We start from the raw sequence: 22,266 nt of genomic DNA on the forward strand, positions 1-22,266 counted from the left end.
TCCTATTGTATACAAGTGTACGAATGTCGAACACAACGAAACACAATCGGAGCTGAGGTTATTTTAAACACGGTCTTATAATATCATAAAATATGAATGACCGACATTTAAATATACATATTATTCACATAATTTGAAGTGAGTATCTACTTAGATATAAGTTATAACACGCATTGAGATGTATAATAGTGATTTTTCGAGTGTTCGAGTACAACGTGAAGCCGAATGTTTTTATGGAAATATCAACTTTAATATAATACATCTTCAGTTAACCACGAAAAGTTGTACGAAAGAAACTACGATTGGAGTGAGATCCTAAGGTACTTCCACCTCCACCTGCAGTGGGGATTTCTTCCACAACAACTATTATAATACACAAGGACGGTTCATAATATTTAAATAATTCCCTAATGCAGAGGTTCTCAAAGTGTGGGGCGCGACACTCCAGAGGGCGCAAGACAATTTTAAAAATCAACATTGCATTGGTAGGACAGAAAAATTCAGATGTCAGCAAAGAATAAATTGAGAGTAGCTTTATCAAATATCTCTCCTCGTTTCACCAAACTTTGTGATGAAAAAAGACAAGCCCACCCATCACATTAAAATTGCCCTATTAATTAAAATATTTTATAAAAAATACATTTTATTTTAAAATAAATTTGTAATATTAATATTTGTTGTTTGTTTTTAACTTTTTTTTTTTACTCTAAACATGACTATTAAAATTATTTTTATGTGGGGGGCTCAGGTCCAGGGTTGACTAAGAGGGGGGGGGCCTGGCCTAAAAAGTTTGAGAACCTCTGCCCTAATGGCTAATAGTTATGACGGATATAGTCAAAACTACTTTTGAAAATATTTTTCATCTATAGGTACCTAAAATTTCGAATACTATCAAAATCCACATTTAATGAAAATATCGGTATCTCCCTTGAATTCCACTAGTCAGTGCAGCAGCCTGCGTAATACGTCGGTGTGCAAAGTGTATGGAAGCCCTACAGAGATACTCGCTGAAGTTCAGAACACAGAGTTAGATACGAAGGTGCTTCGACCTATACCAGTGGGGATTTTTTCCTTTACACACAGCAACTGTAATTATAATACTCGAGCACCGTACATAATATTAAAACAATAATTGTAATGATATATAGACTGCTGCAGAGTCATGTGCTTTGACTCTGTTTAGTATTATATGTACATAATATGTATTACTGGCATAGTTATATATACATACGACGCTCGTTTAATTCGATACTCGGAGCATTGCGATACCACATATACCGCGGTCTATGCAAATCGTCCGCCGGCATTACATTATTATTGTTTCCGATTGCAGAGGCGTTTAACATGTTTAATTGGACCCTGCTTACGAAATGAGCGCATATATATGCGTAGTGTTATATATTATTGCCGACGAATAAATCGCAGCCGTTTCGGAGACATATTCAGCAGACACCATGCACATGATATAATAATACCCAAGACGCAGAACGCCCGCACGTGTGAGGAAGAAGAAATAGGTATTAAGAGAGAACCGCGAGAGCCAAATATTATATCTGAATTTTATTGGAATTCAGTGGCGCCCTCCGACATGTCGGTCGACGTTAGAAGTAATAATAATATCATCGAATCCGGATAAAAGTTTGCCGAGCGGAGATGACACCGCGACGCCGTTTTGCTGCTTGCCCGCTCGCGATCATCGGTGTGCGATATGGCAGAGACATATTTAACGGGGAAATGGAAGAGTAATCATGTGCCACTGAATATCTTCAGCTGCAAGGATATGGACGCCATGACAGGAAAAGTGCGATTATTTCGTTGGGCTCTCTCAGACTCAAATGGCCGATCACTGGCAGTGTTAAGGCTCTTAAAGGTGTTTGTGTGAACGTCGCAAATTCTTCGAATGAAACCTATTTTATATGGACTTGATGTCCTCAGAGCAGGTTTTTTGTTGAACGCCCAACTACTGAGGACACGCTGTGAGAGGTATTAAAACGCCAATACTATTTTCTGCAGCTGCATAAATATCTTAAAAACCAAAAAATGCACCCCAAACATCACTGCGATGTCCGAAAATCTAATTTATTTCTGAATCATGCTTTCTACTTGAAAAGCTATATTCCGGTAGATCCTAATCATAAGAAGAGAAGAAATATCCTGTTTAATGATATATATTTAACACAAACTGCGGTATGTAATATAACCTATTGTAAACCATGGAATCTATACCTATATAATGTACTGACGGCGAGAGAAAGCGTACAATACGATACCGGACGATACGGTCGTGATGTTTGAGGGCCGATATTATTTCGAGGACAATAATTATTGTTAAATCGAAAACATATGATCCCCGTGCGATATAATACTTTACGTTTCAGGAGAAACCAACATTCCATTTTACCGTGTCACAGCTTTAGAAAAGTGTATAGAATTTCTGAAATACTTTGGATCGCTAGAATTTCGTATATAATCTATAAAATGTGACGGAAAAGCTCATCAATTCCAACTTTAAGTTTAAATATAAAATATTGTTTTCAAAGCAATAAAAAAAACTAGTCACTTTTTACAATCAAAAGAGGGAAAAGTTTTCGCATTTATAAGTTGAGAAATTTTCACGGTATTGCACCTCTACATTATTTTCGGTATAATAGTAATATATTCAAAGAAAAGATATCCACGATGGTAGGTAACTCAACGAAGGTCGATATTGATTAAACACAAAAATATTTTTTTGCTATGTTCTATAAATTGTAGTTGATCAACTGTTTGAATTTTAATAATAATATGAAACGATACACAGTTAAAATCATTTTAACTAAAAAAAAAAATATTGTGTATTCGTCTCATAGTATAATATTATAATATGCAAAATAAATTGGTTCATGTTGAGTAATTTAAATAATATTGGTGACATGGGTTTACTGAGTTATTTTGTGTGTTATAATATACAACCCAGTTTATATTTATGAAACTTTCACACCTAATTAAATTTTTTTTTTTTAAATATAAGGCAGCAGCACTCTTGTCATTGAAAATTGTGCGTGTTTAATAATTTTAATTGAGCATGAATTATTTTATAGCGACGTAGGATATCTTGATGAAAATATATTATGTAACAGACATATTAATAATGGTCAGATCATTCATTTTCTTTGAATAGATTACATTCGAACAGTGATCATAATCCAGTACAATATGTACCTATCTACTTATCGATGGAAACATGGTATACGCGAGCACAATATGCGGTTTAAGGTACACAATTCATACGATCATCTGCGAAAGGAATTTCACTTCGCCCGAACTTGTAACGCTACACGCACATTTTTATTATGATTAATTATTATAATCCATCATTCCACTTGATATTTTATGTTTCATCTCCCAGGGTTCCCAATCAAAAATCAACAGTTATTCGTTTCATTCTTTGTGTATAGTGTAAACCCGGGACCGCCAAACGATCGATCTTGAACCGTTTCAAAGTCATCATCGCTTTTTTTAGAACATGTCGTTATTAATTTAGTAGATACAGTCGCATACATTTTTCAGATTAACCTTTTTTGCGTAGAACTGCATTTGTTAACATGTAAGTAACAAAAACATGGCTACACTTTCTAATAATACCCTTTCTAACCTAACCTAAGAGCAGCTCTACAGTTTAGCGAGCTAATCAACTGACCAACAATGCGCAATGACGTTTCTACGCTATCCAATGCTTCTACGCCAACAGTGTACGGTGTTAATGTTTATTTTGAAATCATTTAAAAAATTGAACGTGAACACAAATTTTTGTATAGTTTTACATAATTGTATTGTTATTATTTATACGAGGGTATTTACGTGAGACGATTCTCGAAGGGGGAAAAAAATACATTCTCGGTAGAACTTGAACAAAAAAGTTTGGCCACCCCTAATTTATACACAATAAAATAACGGTCGACATAATTTAGAGGAAAATATTGACCCAAAATATATTCAACAAAATGTTGTGCTCGGGAAAACTTTTTTATTCGTGAAAAATGTTATAAATGAACGGATGAATGGGCATGTCCACGATGATCTTAGTTTTGCTGAAGAATAACTATTTTTCAATAAAACAAAGAAATGTTGGTTTATTCAAAATATGGAAACGAGACTTTTCAATATTGTGAACGAAAAAAAAAAATAATTCACTGGCTTTCAAAATAAGAGAATGAGAATATTTAAGTTCTACCAGAATTTAAAACTAAAACACCCGTTGTACTTTAAATGACGTCCCGCACAACTAAACGTCATAAATAAGTCGGTAACATAATAATAATTATTGTCTTATTGTGAACAGTTAATCTAATTTGTATGGTTGCTGCTTAACAATGTTGAACTTTTTAAACCTATATATGATATAGGTATTAAAGTGGCTTAATTTAATTGTATAAAAAAAAAAAACAAAACGATACGAAACCTCTGGTAAGTGCTTATAATATAACGCAGTAACGGTCCCTATCTGCCAACTTTGTTCAAACGCCAACGTCTTATCTCGTTTGGCGTACCTTTCAGGCTACACATACTTTCCCATTTCCGAACACCACCCCACCATCTTCATACTCACCACCCTATCCATGGATAGAAATAAGCCAGATTCTCGTTTCTGGTAAGTAGAAAATATATAATCCCACCCGAGACTCGACTCACGCCATCCAAAATCCTAATAATACATAATTTACCCGTTTTGATGATAATTATTATTATCAGCTGCGCAATGGTGAACGCATCGGTTTCGTAAGCTTTCGAAACTTCGTAGAGGTCAACAAATTTTTTTTTACATTGCTTTTAGTTCACGAAACACAATCGTGAATAATATTATAGTAGTTAGTTTTCACTAGAAATAAAAATGATGTCATATTTTGTCTGTAAAATGTGCACCTATACTTTTCATTTAATTAAACGTTTTTCCTATATTTTATTTAGTGTTTGAATTTGGAATTTTTATTTAAAAATTTTTTTTGATATAATGCAGCATTAACAATTTCAGTATGGTAAACATTTTTCATTGATATATAATAAAATTATCAATCTGTTTTTTTTTTCATTAATTTAGTGTGTGATTTTTTTTCTAAATAAATGATGGTGATGTTTTGGGCTAGTGATTATCCTGCGAGTCTACGAAATATAAATTATTTTAACACCGCCTAACTTTTCGCCCTGTGTGTGCACCCACGAACCCCTTGAGGTATATTAAAATTTCAGACTAATATATTATGGTTCTGCAGTTTTCCCAGTCGTTGTTTTAGTTGGTTTAAAAATTACATATAATACTATCGGCCATAGATTTATGCTCGGGTCAAAAAATATACTATTGTGTTTCATACCGTTCACTGTTTTAAATTCTATAAAGTTCTAAAATTTATACTCTACGGGTAGTACCTACGCGGTACGCCCCACGAGTTTTCCTGTAACACAAATATAGTGTGGGTACATTATTTTCATACTGACCAACCAATGCTGGTGGTTTTCATCAATTGTGTGGAATGTATTTATTTTATGCGAGAGCCTATGCGAGTGAGTTTAAAATAACCAGACGTCGAGTTCAATAATAATAATAATAATAATAATAATAATAATAATAATAATAATAATAGTCATTTAAATAGTTCAGACTCTTGGAATCTATTTTAAGATTTGCTTTTCACTTGAGTTGTATGTTATTTTGTATTTTGTCGATTTTATAAAGATATTAACTTTTTAGATATTCATAGTAAAAAAATATTTAAGCTTTAAGGAAAAATAAAATAGAAAATTATCCGATAAGTCAAAAGGTATAAGCTTATTTTGAAATTAAAATGATTTCAAAAGCTTTCACTGCACTGCTCAATCAATGAACGGGACTACAACGGAATCTATGAACTATAGGACGGAAAAAAATGCATTATGTAAAATCCCCAAGCAGACAAGTCTTGAAAGAATTTTCTGAAAAAAAAAATAAATAAAAAAAATAGACCATCTCCCAATGTGCGGTCTATCGACGTTCTGGGTTCAAGAATATCTGGTTGGGTTAAGACAACGTGTGGTAATAAATAATTATTAACGTTATTTTGTCGACTCTCGATGGATATAGGATGATAAAATAAAATCCTAATATGTCTTAATATTTGATATGTTATAATGTTTTGTGGATGATGTATTTACAGTGTTTAAACATTAACATTTTTATATTCTAAGCAACCATAAGAATATTTTCGTCTCGATAATTATTTATTTCAAGTAAAATCTCTGAATTCAATAAAATGTGTAGAACATACCACACACTAAAATTGTATTATTATAATTATGGTAGACCACAGTTAATTTAAGGTGGACCACAATATGATGTTGGGAGATCGCCAAAATGGATCTCATAATGTTCTCTCTCTTGTGGAAAACCATAAGAAACATGTTATCAATAAAAATCGTTGGGTGTCTTATACGATTTAAGGAAATTTTGTTTAAAAAAAAAAAATCGATTTGAACAACGCCGCCCCGAATCGTGGACAGGAAACGGACTTTTTCTTTTTAATACCGACATTGAAAGCGTTAATACTTATGCAATAGGTAAATTACGAAGGTGGGCAAGTTAATGAAAATAATTAAATTGCCTTCAGTTTAGTTCGAATTGAAAAAAGAAAAATAATGAACTCGATAAGTTTCAAGTTCAAGTTAAGATGGAAAATAAAACTAACCAAACTCAGTTGAAACAATGTTAAATTTTTCAAGCCACAATATTCATGAGCTATAAATTGCCCTAATATTTTGATTAACACAAACATTTACCAAGAAACTGTTAGCATTATGCACATAAAACACGAAGTTGTTATTATACTAACATAGTACATTGTCGCCGGAAATTTCAAACTTACACCCATCATACATAATCGAATATTCCCGTTTTTTTTTTTTTGCATCGGCAAAGTGCTTTTAAAAATCGAAATTAACTAAACTGCACTGCGATGATGATTAACTACATAAAAAAGTCGATCGAACAATACACATTTTAACCGAATAAGTTAATAAGTCGAAATTAAAATTAATTAACTGGTTAAAGTTACAAAAAAAATTAACTCTTTAACAAGGTAACGTCCCCGTCGCAGGTTAATGGTATAATAATTATACAACCCAAGACGTTGCAAACAAATAAACAATTATTATTACACCTGACGGAATCGGAAAACAGACGATAAACGACGGGAAAACGTGCGTGCTTGGACGCACGAGGGTGGAAATGTGTATTTTATTTAGGTCGTTTTTGCATCGACATCGAGCGAAAGAGGCGCGATTGCAAACGACCGTGTAATATCGTCGGACATAAAAATAATACACATAACATTTTTTTTTTCCATCTTCTGTAGGGCGTGAAATAATATCAAACCGTAATGGTCATTTAAATCATTTTCACGGTGGGCGCACGGTTATAACAACAACAACAACAACAACAACAGCAACAACAACAACACCAGCAACGGCAACAACAACAACAACGACGACGACGACGACGACGACAGCGACAACAATGCGATGGGGTCGCGCGTTTTTTATCGGCACGACATTTTTATTTTTTCGTTTTTCCTATATGCTTCACAAACAGACCGCCCTCTGGTCCGGACAATAATAGCGTTTTTTTATACTTGTTTTTTTTTTTTTTTACTCGTGTTTACACAATACTCACTGTATATGCTGTATGTATGATAATAGTAATAATAATGTGTGCTCGGCGACGCGAGTTTTATTCCGTTTACTCGTCCCCTTTTCGCAAACGACGATTATCCCGAAATCGTATGGGCAATATTATTATTCGATATTCCCGAACGCGGACACAATTGTTTTGGCGTCAAAAGTAATCGTAATATTATATGCGTCGACCGGCGCCACGGTACGGACGAGAACTGTAATATAATATGCGGATGAAATAACTCAGAGTAATATATTATTTACCGTCGGTCATGAGCCATTACTATTAGGTTGTTTACGATTTTGAATGTTTTTTTTTTTTTTATAGTCCTATTAATATAGGTTTATCGCTTGCTCTTATACAGACATTTGTTTCGTCGTGTCTAAGTTCAAATGTCGAAATGCGTTTTGCACGTATATATATATTTTCCGGAATTAATCGAAAACGTGCATGTTTTGACTTTTTCTAGTTTTAATTACTTATTAGGTATACGGTTTTCGCATAAACGTAACAGCAATAACTTTGAATGTTTTATCCCTCGTAAATTTGTCATTGCAATTTATAATATTGTTTTATATCATATTTATAATGCATTCTTTAATAATTGTCATTAAATTATTTTCTACAATGGTTTTTTCATTAAACTAGAAAACATGTTTAATGCATATTGGTTTTCAATTTGTCCATGCGTACATCCAGCTGAATTGAAGTGCACAGGTGAACGCATAAAAAAATTATTCAAATTATTCATTATTTCAGGCCGTGAATTTTGTCCGGAGATAAACATTGGATAATGTTCGATACAGCCCGTCAATTGTCACAATCGTAATATTCTAAGACAGCAATAGATTTAGAATGTATAAATACTTATAAATTTGTACTTTTAGCTATTTTTTAAGTGCATAGTCTTCCTAACCCTTGCCATCACTGTTGTCGGTGAATAATATATTAAATGTTTAGTTATTGCGTTTACGTAGTCAATAAGTCACATAGAAAATTTAACATCGACTACATTTTATACCGATTTAATTACAAATTCACATATTTTCTTATTATTATTTTTTTTTATTGAACATAAAGACATCGGCTACTAAGCCATTAGTTATTGAATTACTTTTTTTTTTTTACATTTTAGTTAATGCTTAAATTAGGTTATATAATTTAATTTCTTTTAGAAAGTTGACTATGGTGATGTTAGATTGATAATGGGGATGTTTGGATCTTGCGTCTGAGTACTTGAAACAATCAATGAGTATGTGCATGACGGTGAATTCAGCTATTTTGTTACTATTTTTATCTGTAGGTAGCATATTAAGAATAAAACCTTACTTGAAGCCTTTCAAGAAGTAGTCATATTAAATTTTTGCAACAGGAATCTTATTTTTATAATAAAATTGCTCTAAAAGCAGTCATACCAATAATTATGCCATTATGGCTGATCTGCGTCGACGTTTTAATGTAGGTGGATACTGAAAGTTATCGTCGAGGCGTCCTCTTTAATTAAGTATGTTGCAGAGATCGCATGCTATAAACAGCGCCCAAGACATTATAATTATCATAATTCTATTAGGCCTCCACGGCCTTCTTCCTATTTGTACACAAAAATAAAATAATAATTTATCAACGGTAGGTACGATCGGAGTGAAAAAAATCAATAAGAACGAGTGTCGAAAAAAAACCGCAATCTATTTCAAAATAAACAATAGACATCAATGGTATTTTTTAATAAGTTTTAATTATACGTGTCATTATATATGTTACGGGCAAAGTGGAAAATTCGGGCAATGTATACAATGCCCGGGCATTGTACACAGTGACCGGGCATTGTATACAATGTCCGAGGTATATTGGGCAATGTAAATTGTGAAATACTTATACAAATAATCTGCATAATATATTTTGTTAGATGATAATGATAAACTAATATGAATTTATAATCGACATCTGATTGTGCTTGCATGCCGATCAAGTCAATTTGACAGCGAGAATTCATTTCAGAAGATATGATTGGTTTTACAACCAACCCTTTTTTAGCTGTACTTCCCTTCTTTTTACACGATTTGCAATTATTTAAGTATAACATTATTACATCTCTAGTTATATTTTTGTACTTTTTATTAATCTCGTGTTCCATTCTATTTCTACCTCCATGTCCAATTGACAAATGAACTTCATGTATAATATCATATAACTGAACATTATGCACATAATATTTTATTGCATTACCTTTAAATACATTTAAAATTTAATTAATTAAAAAAAAATTCTAATACTCTTATATAAATAATCATATAAACGAGTATAATAATTATTAGTATATAATATCATTGATTAGGTAAAATAATATTATGCAGATTATTTGTATAAGTATTTCACAATTTACATTGCCCAATATACCTCGGACATTGTATACAATGCCCGGACACTGTGTACAATGCCCGGGCATTGTATACATTGCCCGAATTTTCCACTTTGCCCGTAACATATACATCTAAGACCTCATCATAACTATGTAAATTAATGTGTGGTCGTACGTTTTTCGCCAAATGTTAAACGTTTTTGCAGGCGGTCATTTAGATATATTTAAGTATTAAAACAAAGCAGGCTGGTCATTATAAAAATAACATAATATATATTTTTGCAAACAAACGATAACATTTAGAGAACACTTCCTGTAAGCAAAAGCAGCTGAGGTAACACGCATTATTATACATTACAATAGAGTGGCTTACGGCTCCGCCACGCAGCGATCCGGATATTAATATTGTACTTTGAAGTGTTTTAATTAACCCTAGACCAGAGGTTCTCAAACTATGGTGCGCGTACCACTAGTGGTACGCGAAAGGCCACAAAGTGATGGAACGGAGAGTAAATAAATGAATATCTTAAACCGTGTTTGAACGCGATCACGTGGAAATAGACATAAAGCGGTACGCGACAGATTAATAATACACAATATGAGTGGTACGCGAAAAAAAAAGTTTGAGGACCGCTGCTCTAGACAATCATTTCCATCAGTCGTATAAAAAACACGAGTCGTAACTAACTGAGGATAACGGTATGCATGAGATCATGAAAATTCTCCATTAAAAGTCGGGTGCGTACCCGACCCACTTTTCCTGGACCAGAGGTCAAACGATTTGACCCACTATTATGGTTGATTTCGTAAATGCCGAATAGCTATAGATGGTAGTTCGCGTTTGAGTGACACTTTAATTATAATATGTTATGCGCAAAGCATATACTACTCGATACGTTTGATAGAGGTCGGAGCCACCGCCAATATATTAATATTGCAAAAATATAAATCATCCTTCAATTACGTATAATCGTGGTGCCATAATATCACTATACGTGAAAACGACCTTCATTTTGTTGTTTTGCGGTGTCGTATGTAACCAAGTCGGTATGATTTTTACCGGTTTTAGGAATCCGCGCGGTAAAAATTGAATATTTTAGTATGTAAAATGTCATCGTTTCCGTCGTCAACACATTATCATTATTATTATTATTATTATTATTATTATTATTATTATTATTGCCATCTTTAAGCGCCCACAACGGAGAGTATAAAATACATTTATGTTAAAAATGTTTACGGTCCACACCGAACGAATAAAGAGTATTGCAGAAGATAATATAATGACTATTAGTACTCACTCTATACGTTTAGTCCGACCTCGACGATGACGACTATGCCACAATATTTTATTGAAAAAATACGATGTAAGGTGATTATAAAAATATGCCACTTGTGCCACTTGTGCAAGTTGCCTCCGTCTTTCAAACGTCAACTTAAGAAAGTAGTTGCTCGGTTTTTTGGAATATTTTAATTTCCGAAAGAGCCGTATAACATCATATTATTATAAAAATCGTAATAGTTGACATACTTTTGACATAATTCACTTAAAAATGATAATATCGTTAAAACTTACTTGCGTATACAAACACAGATACAATTCTGCCTTTAAAGTGTGATGATATATTATATTGCGACGTCCTCTTTAAAAATTGCGAACAAATTGGTTTTAAATAAATACAATGATGCATTTTATCAAAAAAAAAAAAAAATGTAATACATTATAATATTATGTGTGACAACATTATGCGAATGGACATGCAACACTGCAGTGATGATAAAATGTAGATAATTCATTTTGTATGGAATACGTATCGATGAAATGAGTCGAAGCATTTTCACTGCTCAAAAATATTTTGATCCAAACCGTTGACGTTTCATAAAATGTTTATCGTCTAAAAATTTAAAGGTACCTACTGCTAGTAGTATAAAATACTACTCAAGACCGTTACCCATTTCAGTGTTTTAGTGCGAATAATTTGACTTGTTTTTTGTTTTAGTTTTTCTTTAAACAGCAAGACTATTTCAAAAGTTAAAACCTAATCTCGATAATAATAATATAATTTTTAATAATAGTTACTGTAATTAAAGAAACGCAATATTACACAGACAGCGAAGGTCGACTGTACTGTGAGCACTTAATATAATGGTTTTTCATTTTAATGTGACTCGTGTCAAACATCATATAGTTTTCCGTATTATTAAGTTCGTTTGCATACGTGAGCAGAACGAATGTCGAGTACAACATAAAAATAAGTTCCGCTAAAAGTTGAAACCGTACACGACTTGCGTACATTATAATAAAGTTTCGACTTATAACATAATTCCGATATTATACTGTACACAGGAACCCGTCACTTGTGCAACTGATCGGATGGCGAAGGGAGTACTGAAGCTGAATAATATAATACAGGGCGATTCACCGAGCACACTCGTTCAGTGGTGAAATTTCAAATATTTTTTTTTTTGAGGGGGGGGGGGGGGCCCGAAAAATAATGTGTACTTCAGAGGGATTATATTCAGAAGAAAAAATTGTTCATCGTATTCACACAGTGTATGTATTACATATTACAAAACGATATCGACACATCTTTTGTGCTTGCAAATGTCTGTGTTCAATGAAAAATGCAATGAAATTAAACTTTTACAGGATAATCGATCACTGGAAATTCAGAAATCAAAGATTATCAATAATCAAACATCAATCATCGTCAGAAATTGTTTGACTAATTCAACGCGCGTGGGGTGTTCGGCCCGCAAGTACATTTCCGTTTGAGCACACGAGAACAGGCAGATAGAATATATTTTAAAAATGTATGAAAATATTAAAAATCGCACGTTATTTCAGTATAATATTTAAATTGTGCAACATTGCATCGGGACCCCATACACGGGTGCCACTCGTTGTGCAGTACACGACATCTCTGGGATATGAAAATATGTCCTTTGAGTATATTTAAAAATTCCGAAAACCAGTTTTGAACACATAACTCCATTATTGAAGACGAACAATTCCGTGAGAACGGGGTGAATCACATTGTATATACGTTAGGTGCCTATACAACAATGCGATAATGGCGTGGCATTTAATATGACGTGACGGTTATGAATTAAGGATAAATCAGTGAAGCATAACACGTAGCTCGGCCTGTGAAGGAGGGGTGAGATTAAATTTTTCCTACTACAACACTCAATACTGAGGGCCCTGCAGTCTCCACGCAGTTGATCGACTTCTTGTTGTTTTCATTTCAGTATATTATTCTACTTAATGCTTTTTTGACGATTTTTATTGATCTTTACAACAAACCCATTTGAATCATCAACGTCGAATTTCCGATGTACATCCAGTATCTATTTCAAATACGCCATCTAAATAAGTTTGTGGTAGCGGTTTCTTAGGAGTATTATTGGGTCGTCGAGGCCGCCACATTGGTTGTTTTTAATCATTTTCAGTTTTAAATTTAAACTCCCTCGCGATGCTTTTCCACGGCCCAATATAAAATTGTATAGAGGAATTATAATATTATAATTTGGTCGTTTGTTTCGAATGAATTTTCGTTTCTTTCACGAATCACCGCTATATCGCACGTCTTATATGGGATTTTATTTTTTTGGGCTAACACATTTTGTGGCAATAAAAAAGTTACAAAAGTCTTACGCGGCACTCCTCTAGATTAGAAATAGAATACAGATTGTGTATTGAAGTAGTACATTTTCGAATTTTCAACTTCTTTTTAGAAAACTAATAAAAAAAAAAAAAGTTAAGCTATAAGTAGTAACTTTAAGAACTAGACGGTAATATGATGGATAAAAAAGTTCGCTGAGACTGAAAAAATGTTTGATCAACGAAATCACACTACCCTTATTATTAGGCTCGGGGAAAAAGTTGCAATACGTCGGCTACACGGCAAAACCTCGTAAGTCAAAATTAAAAAAAAAAATTTTTTTTCTTTTATTGGATGCACTGTACTTTTGTGCACATTTTGATATCATAATATCTATATTTTTCCCGGTACTTTCATAAGATAATACACACAAACAAAAACTCGTAACTATAGTATCAATAATAAAACCTCGTAAGTCAATTGTAGATTTTATAATGAATCATGAATAGCATACTGCCATACTCCACATACGCTATACATTTACATACGTTTTTGAGACTTTGAGTTATGACATGCATTCTATTGTTTTAAACGTTTGAAATAATTAAAAACATTATTGTATTAAAAATGTTGCCAGATAGTGAAATACAATCACTTTTAAACAGCTTAAGTGATCCAGAAGATTTAGATACTAGTACTGGCAATTCTGTGATTGATTTTGTTAGAGATGATGTGGTTAATATTGATACATTTTCTGTAGTTGAAGGTAAAATATGTTATAAATTTAAAATAGGTGTTTTTTTATTTGATTACATTATATTTTACTTTTTTACTCATAATATTCTATATAATTATTATCATAATTCATAACTTTTAACTTATTAGAGCTGGAGACTGATAATATTGAACACAATGAGGACTGTAATACTCAAATTAATATACTTAATATAGAANTTATTGTATTAAAAATGTTGCCAGATAGTGAAATACAATCACTTTTAAACAGCTTAAGTGATCCAGAAGATTTAGATACTAGTACTGGCAATTCTGTGATTGATTTTGTTAGAGATGATGTGGTTAATATTGATACATTTTCTGTAGTTGAAGGTAAAATATGTTATAAATTTAAAATAGGTGTTTTATTTTATTAAATTACATTATATTTTACTCATATTTCATACAATTATTATCATAACTTATTAGAGTTGGAGACTGATAATATTGAATATAATGAGGACTGTAATACTCAAATTAATATGACACTTAATATGGAACCAGGAGTTACTAATTCTTATGTAGAAAAGTATTGTGATATGGTTGAATTAAATAATTTACCTACTGTTCAAAGTAAATGATAGTTTTAAATTAATGTATACAATTAAATATAATATTTATTACTATTCATAATTAAATAATGATTTAAATTATAGAAATGGAAAAAGATGATAGTGGTTTAACAGAACTTGTAGTAAAAGCAAAACGGAAACTTAAGTACGAAGAAGGGGATGAGCATGAATGGTTAAAAAATAAAAACAAAATACTTAGAATGCAAGGTCAAGCCTATAAAGGTCTAAGGAAAAATGAAATGGGGAAATTTTCATTTACAGAAAGTAGATCTTCAAGACAGTTAGGAAAAATATGTGAACTGTATTAACTCAAGTCTCAACATCGTTTTTATTATAATTATTATTTTATATATATTTTAGTTACAAGAAGTTAACTATTAAATTTGTTTAAGAAAGTTTTTATGAGTTCAATAAGAAAATATTTTTATTTATGTTAATTATTTTTCTCAATTATAATAAAAGATTTTTAATGTTTTAAAATAATACTATCAGTAGTTTTTTTATAATTTTATAACGTTTTGTACTTTTTATATTATATTGTAATGTTGAATGATATGTCTATGATTTTGTACAAACTACAAATAAAAGAATTTTGAAATTTCACAAAAAACTCGTAAGTCTCAAAAACACTCAAGTACACTCAAAGTACTCAAAAACAAAACCTCGTAAGTAAATTGAATTAATTACAAGAACTCGTAAGTCAAATTTATTAAAAATCAAAAACTCGTAAGTCTAATTTTTTACACAATTATATCAAAATATTGATTTTTTGATCTTTCGACAATGTGAAATGATTAAAAATGGTGATTGAAGTTATAACTTTTAATAATTTACAAATATTAATAGGTGTCACAGTTTTTTGCTATTCCTCAACAATTTGATAAAAGTGACTTACGAGGTTTTGCCGTGTAGTTCGTGAAAAATCTGCATCCCCTCAATGATTATTTTGCTTCTCGTGAGGTTCGCAATGCCTTTTTGCAATCCTAGAGCACTTATATTTTTCGCACCTAATCAGCACGAGCTGAAGTTATATATTACAGTATTACGTCTATATTATGTCTAGGATGAGATTGTTTAAGCTTCATATAAACATTTGTAAGCCTCTGCCAGCATGGAAAACAAAATATGTTACACATTATATATAGTAAAACCTCTTTATAGCGGAAACGACTTTGAGACGGAAAAAAAATTGTTACCGAACGATAAGGGAGTTTAATTGTATGTTGATATTTGTGACACTGACGTTGATCTATCAGTGCGATTGTCCCTATTCCTCTGCACCTACATAGCATAGCTCAGCGTGAAATAATTATACGTAGCATTTATAAAAAATACCACTTACGAGCTGTATTGTACTCGAAAGTAAAAAAAAAATTCTCGTCTATCGGGAATACGTGATTTTTGTAAGTTTTCTGTATTTTTATCGACATAAAATATGCTACACGACTTGTATTAGTGTATAATCAATAACGACGAGTCAACCTATTACCTAGTTATAGTATTCCTACCAAAAAAAAAAAAAAAATAATAATATGCAATTATGAAGCTATTACACCACCTTCGTGTAGTGCGGTTTTGACGCGTTACCGCAAATGCCAAACAGTTGAAAATATTCTCGACTATTCCACAGTGGCAGTTGGATGGTTGTTGAAACGTGGTTATTATAATTATTAGTGACAAGTGAACACGTTCGAACTCAACAATATTTGTTGACTTGGCGAATTCGTATGGAAAATTCCAAGCACGGACCACACGCGGTTACACGGAGACTGTGCATAAACGCGTGTCGGCATATTATTATCTTATTTGTTCTATGCGGTGGTTTACCTAAAGGCAACTCAATGTTATACCGTGTTTGCTCGTGGACGTCAACTGTAAAACACGGTATGACGGTTAACCTGTGCAAATTATAAGTACTTAATAACTAGCTATATGTGGCTAATGAAAAATGATTTTATTGTTCATTTAAATCGTTCGTTTGTGACCTGACCTTGCATAGCTGGTGTATCTTATGATTACAGAATACAATTCGATTACCATAATATCATGAAACGCATACTGTAACTGTGTTGGTATAATTTATAAATAATTAATAAATATATAATTTCGACGACAATGTTTTAATAATAATTCAAAACGCAAATGCGGATTTATCAAACAATCGGTAGAGTATATAGTAATAACTAATATAATTGCCAAAGTATAAACGAATGAATCCAAACCGTGTCATTAAATAAGCATTTTGATATTTCCACAGGCACACAGCAGAACGGGATGAAATCCAAAAGTAATGCATTTCTATACACATCATGATGAATAACAATTTACCCAACGGCTATAATTTTCTCGTAACTTCTATTTGATTAAATAGTCCGTATAATCGAATTATGGTATTATTTTTTTCAACAGTTATTTTTCGATTAAACAGTGCAGACAAAATCGATCGATTGACAATGTATTACTAGACGCACTTGTCAGCTAAACAATGGCGCTAATATGCACGTGATCAACACCGTCATAATTATACAACGATAGATTTAATTTAATAAATAAAAAATAATATAAAGTTTCTTGTTGTAATCTCGGAATGGCAACAACCGTGGTAGCCACCTGACCGCTTTCCCCCCCAGACACCCTCGCTTCTACGCAGAGCTGTATGAGTGTTATGATCAATATATTATATTATATTACATTGGATCCAAATTCTGATGATATAAGTTTTTTTAAACAACAGTGTCTCGATGAATAAATCGAACCGGGTGAAAGCGATCGAACGAGCTCACGTCAACTTGTGTAAGTTTACAAATGCATCTTGCATCGATCAGTACAGAAAGATATTAAAATGTAATTCCTGTTATTAATCATAATAATAATAATGATAGTAATAATCACAATAAACAAAACGGATTCGCTTTGCTGCGAGCTTTTCATCTCCTAAAATCTCTGCCGAGCATTATCGTTCTTCCGGAAGAAAAACACGCGAAATAATTACCAGCCGACGACCCCCTCCCCCCTCCCAACGGTTCTGTAACAGGACAGCGTTCTAAAGCAATCTTCACACACACACACACACACACACACACACACACATGCACACACATGCACATACGCACTCCAAGTCTGTACTGACAGTCGCATGCGTATACGGACAAATATCGTCTGCAAACGGCTTTACAATGGGTGACAATGGGCGAGTTGTATACAGACACCACCTCTGAACGATTATTATTATGTCCGTCGGTATTGAAAAACATGGTTCGAGTAAGTTCCAGTGGGCTCTCTTTGGACCCACCGACTAAGACTATTCTTGGCACACAACTCCATTTCATAATGTATACAGGATGATTTTTAAAGCGCCGCCTACGCCATTTTTATTTTTAATATTACATTTATTAAGATTCAATTTTTTTTAAATTATTAAGTAGACCTGGCGATCGCATTTTGAAATTTCCGATTTTTTTTTTGTACTACTTAAGAAGTATCCTGTGGTCATATAAACTTTTATTTTTAAACTGAGAACCCTCTTTTTTTACTGAAAACTATTTAAGATATTTTTGAAAATATTGATTTATCTGAATCAAAATTCTAATGAGTAGTTCTGATCTATTAAATGTTTATGCCAAGAATGATAATCCTCAAAAATGATTGTATAAAAATAAAAACTATTTGTGATGTTAACTATTTGTGAGTTAGCATACATAATGCTTGGATCATTTTTACAAATTATTTACATTGACAAATCAATAGTAATTGCTAACTTTTTCAAATCGTATAAGCTCTCTATTCACTTTACTCACTACTTTTACATCAAAATTATCAAAAACAAAAATCTGAAAAATGAAAAGAGAGATTCGTATTCGACAAACTAGAGAAAAAAGAAAATTTAATTAAAATTAAAAAAATATAAATAAAATATAAGTGTATACCTCTCAGTGTTAGAAAATATTATGGTTACAAACCGTTCGTAAAGTTGTATTGGTATGGAACATATTAAAAGGAAATATTAAAAATTCTTCATCCTCAGACATGGCCCAAGTCTAAGTTTGAGATAAACAATTATTAACTACTTTGAATAGGTGCCTATAAGTACTCGTGGGTCGTCCAAATTTCGAATGTCAGAGCTAAAATCCAATTTAACGACTGCAGTGTATTGAATGCAACGTACCTATCAGTAATAATATAAATCATATCTAATATATTAAATATTAATTTTGAGCCATTATGCACATTGTACTACTTAAATTTCGAACAAGATAATACAAGTGCACTTACCTGTGAGATGACGTAAGTGGAAAACGCATACATAGTACATATTGTTATTGTTATTAATTTATTATCAAAAACCGCCCTGTAAGTGTGTATCATACAAGTATATGGGTACTCGGAAAAAAATAAAACGGAAAATAATTAATTTTTAAAAAATAAACCTCAACACACTTGAGATACGATTTATCGTTATTGTTATTATTTATTTCGAATAAAATATATTAAAATGTACCGTAACGCGTACACGTGGTCCCCGCATAATAAGCATTTCTGTTGTTCGATTATTTTGCGACGCATCCGATAGACGGCGTAAAGACGTCATTTTTTACTGGACGTAAATTTTTTATCCAATCGTTTCCAACCTTCGGTCGGTTCGACGCGGTTTCCTCCTTTAAATACGATTCGTCTGAACACGCGATGCTGCAGTCGCGTCTCGGGACGGAGGCGGTGACAAAAATACGTCCGCATCCGTCACGGAGGGTCTCCCCCCCCCCCCCCTTCGCCGACCCTCTCCCCGTGCGCTGCAGCAGACTGATTGACGCGCACCTCCGCCATCGCTGGAATATCCAGTCGTCTCGTCAGCTGTGCACGGTAAACAATGTACTGCAGCGTACGCGCTTCGCCGCACACGCGAAGGCAAATTGACTGTGCACACGCGGCCCACATACCTACCTGTCTGTCTATTATTGTCGCGGGACTTCGGATCGTCGCGAAAAGAGAATAATATATATATCGGAAGAAAAAATACGGAACGGGGTGTAGTGTGCGCGCGGGCGACACGCGTACACATTTGCGTTTTGCATTTTAGGCGGCCGTGTGCGTATACGCAAACAGGAAATCGATGACTCGAGACCGTGTCATCATTATATTATACCTACCCTCGTACATCAGTCAGCGGTGCACACTCAATTCCTTTTCCCGCTGCAGGGGCGTCGAGCGAGCGCATTAATAAAAGACATGCCCGTCATACTGTATGCGCGTATACTATATATATATATATATATATATATATATATACGAACGACATGCTCACTGGAAAAAAAGGCGACGAAAAAAAAAAATGTCCCGCTTTAGTTACTCCGCCATAATAAATATAAGCGTCCCGATCCGGGACAGAACGCATCATTTGCCACCGCCGCTTCTCCTTATTTTATAAGGACGTCAACTGATACTCGTAAACCACTGTGTGTGTGTGCGTGCGTGTGGCGTTTCTCGCTGCCCACACAGGCCTGCACATGACGAACTGTGATAATAGCATATTATTTATATAGCCGCCTACCTCCCTAATGTCATTGTTACTGTTGTTATATACATCACGTAAAGTTGAAATGTCTTTGGCGTTTGATTTTATATCCGAAATCGATTATATACGAAGATTTAACGCAGGTACTTGATTCACTGCGAGTATAAGGACACGCAGGATACAATACGAATGAACAACATTTTATTTTGATTTTTGTGATGCGTTTTCCTTGGCTATTATTATTTGTATTAAATGCACAAAATGCGTTCTACATAATATTATAACGCCCTGTCACAGTCGTGTGAGGGGTTTATCCTTACTTGTCAGCACATGGAAAAAGTCTTCCTGTCATGAGGTCCATCAAATAATGGACATGCCGTGGTTTTAATGATCCTTTGTGCTTAAAGGTATCGTATTGTGCTAACCTAACCTAACCTTGAGTTTTAGATTATTCGAAACCGTGGAATCTTAATCAAAAGTGTTTAAGTGATAAACCAGAAAAGTTCCAGATAATAGTTGTCTACGTTTTTCTGCCTACACTGCTGAGATTTGTAATTGTGTGGTCTTAAAGTCACTAGGTATGTAATAAGACTAGATACGGTCATAGAAGTTGAGGTTACTTTATGTCTGCAATTGACTACCCAGAAAAAATTTAAAAAATTGGTCTTTTTGTTGGAACGTATTATCATATTTATGTATAAACAGTTACATAAATACTTCAGATTATCCTGTTAGTTTGAAATAATATTTTACTATATGACAGCTTCATAAAAGCTGAGATTAAATTGTCTAATAATCATTCTGTAGCGTCTTCGTTTACAGTAAGCGAGCTCATCAACTGACCAACGACACGATGCGCTTCTACGCCAGCAGAATGACGTTAATTTATATTGAAATCATTTAGAAGTGTATTGTGTGAAACACTAATTTTTTATTTAATATTACGTTTAAACGTTATTTTTTGTATACGTGTGTTTGTCGAAAGTACGAGTTATAAAGAATTAAAATTAAAATAATATAATCAGTAGAACTGAATCAAAAACAATTTGCCCACCCCTGGTATAAAGTAACCACACACATTTAACATGTACTTTGACGTTCAGGTGCACTCACGAATGTTTTTTTTTTTTTGGTGTGTCGAAAATACTAATGGGTAGGTGCCGATTTGAGATGATGGCAGACTTACCACGGAAACCCACAGCCCTCCCATCCAACCAGTAACCACCCACTCGTCTGTGGCCGATCACACCGCCGAAACAACGGTGGCACTGCTCTCGAGATCACCAGATAATATAATATAATTGCTTTGTATAAGTGCTTTCGTATTATAAATAAAGGTTGGGTACCCAACCCATGACTTTTAATTGCAGCGGAGGCTTCGCACGTCGCTCCTTCGTCAGCGCTTTCGGTAATAATACCCGTGTTGTTGGTTTTATTAAAAAGCTGACGTTTTGGGCACGTTCCGTCGTCCGTCTCGAGATTAGTTTTCCTGTTATTTTCGATAAATATAAAATAATGATAATGCACTTTAAAAGCTTTGAGTGCTGCCTGCAGAGTTCGTCATCGGCTGCTTTGCCATCATCGCGAAGTACACTCCCGACGTGCGTCCACGGATACTCTACTGCTCGAGGTGCTTTTCGCGAAATCGTGTACCACGGTTACCAAGCGCGTAATTATTACGTATACCAGTCTATGACGTGGCAGGAACTCAGTGAGCTGCAGTGCGCTATTAGTAAACAAAAATGACCGCACAACTTGCAATGTAC

The 22,266-nt window shown here is 33.4% G+C and overlaps 2 protein-coding genes across 2 annotated transcripts in view; one reads left to right on the top strand and one right to left on the bottom strand.

Moving 5' to 3' along the window:
• The window catches only part of LOC111041440 (serine-rich adhesin for platelets-like), a 298,777-nt gene that overhangs the window by 208,795 nt on the left and 67,716 nt on the right, over positions 1-22,266 (bottom strand). The window lies entirely within an intron of this gene.
• On the top strand, positions 14,837-15,303 carry LOC111041441. The gene is made up of 2 exons (XM_022325713.1): positions 14,837-14,992; positions 15,076-15,303. The coding sequence occupies exons 1-2, from the start codon at positions 14,902-14,904 to the stop codon at positions 15,297-15,299; spliced, it is 315 nt and encodes a 104-aa protein (XP_022181405.1). The 5' UTR covers positions 14,837-14,901; the 3' UTR covers positions 15,300-15,303.

Source organism: Myzus persicae, unplaced genomic scaffold (genome assembly GCF_001856785.1).
Source record: "Myzus persicae strain clone G006 unplaced genomic scaffold, MPER_G0061.0, whole genome shotgun sequence".
NCBI classification, from domain to species: Eukaryota; Metazoa; Arthropoda; class Insecta; order Hemiptera; family Aphididae; genus Myzus; species Myzus persicae.

Bases quoted from the DNA above. Each gene is read 5' to 3' on its own strand.
- LOC111041441 (XM_022325713.1), top strand. From the start codon at position 14,902: ATGACACTTAATATGGAACCAGGAGTTACTAATTCTTATGTAGAAAAG. The intron at 14,993-15,075 runs GTAAATGATAGT...TTTAAATTATAG, and splicing joins TAATTTACCTACTGTTCAAA to AAATGGAAAAAGATGATAGT.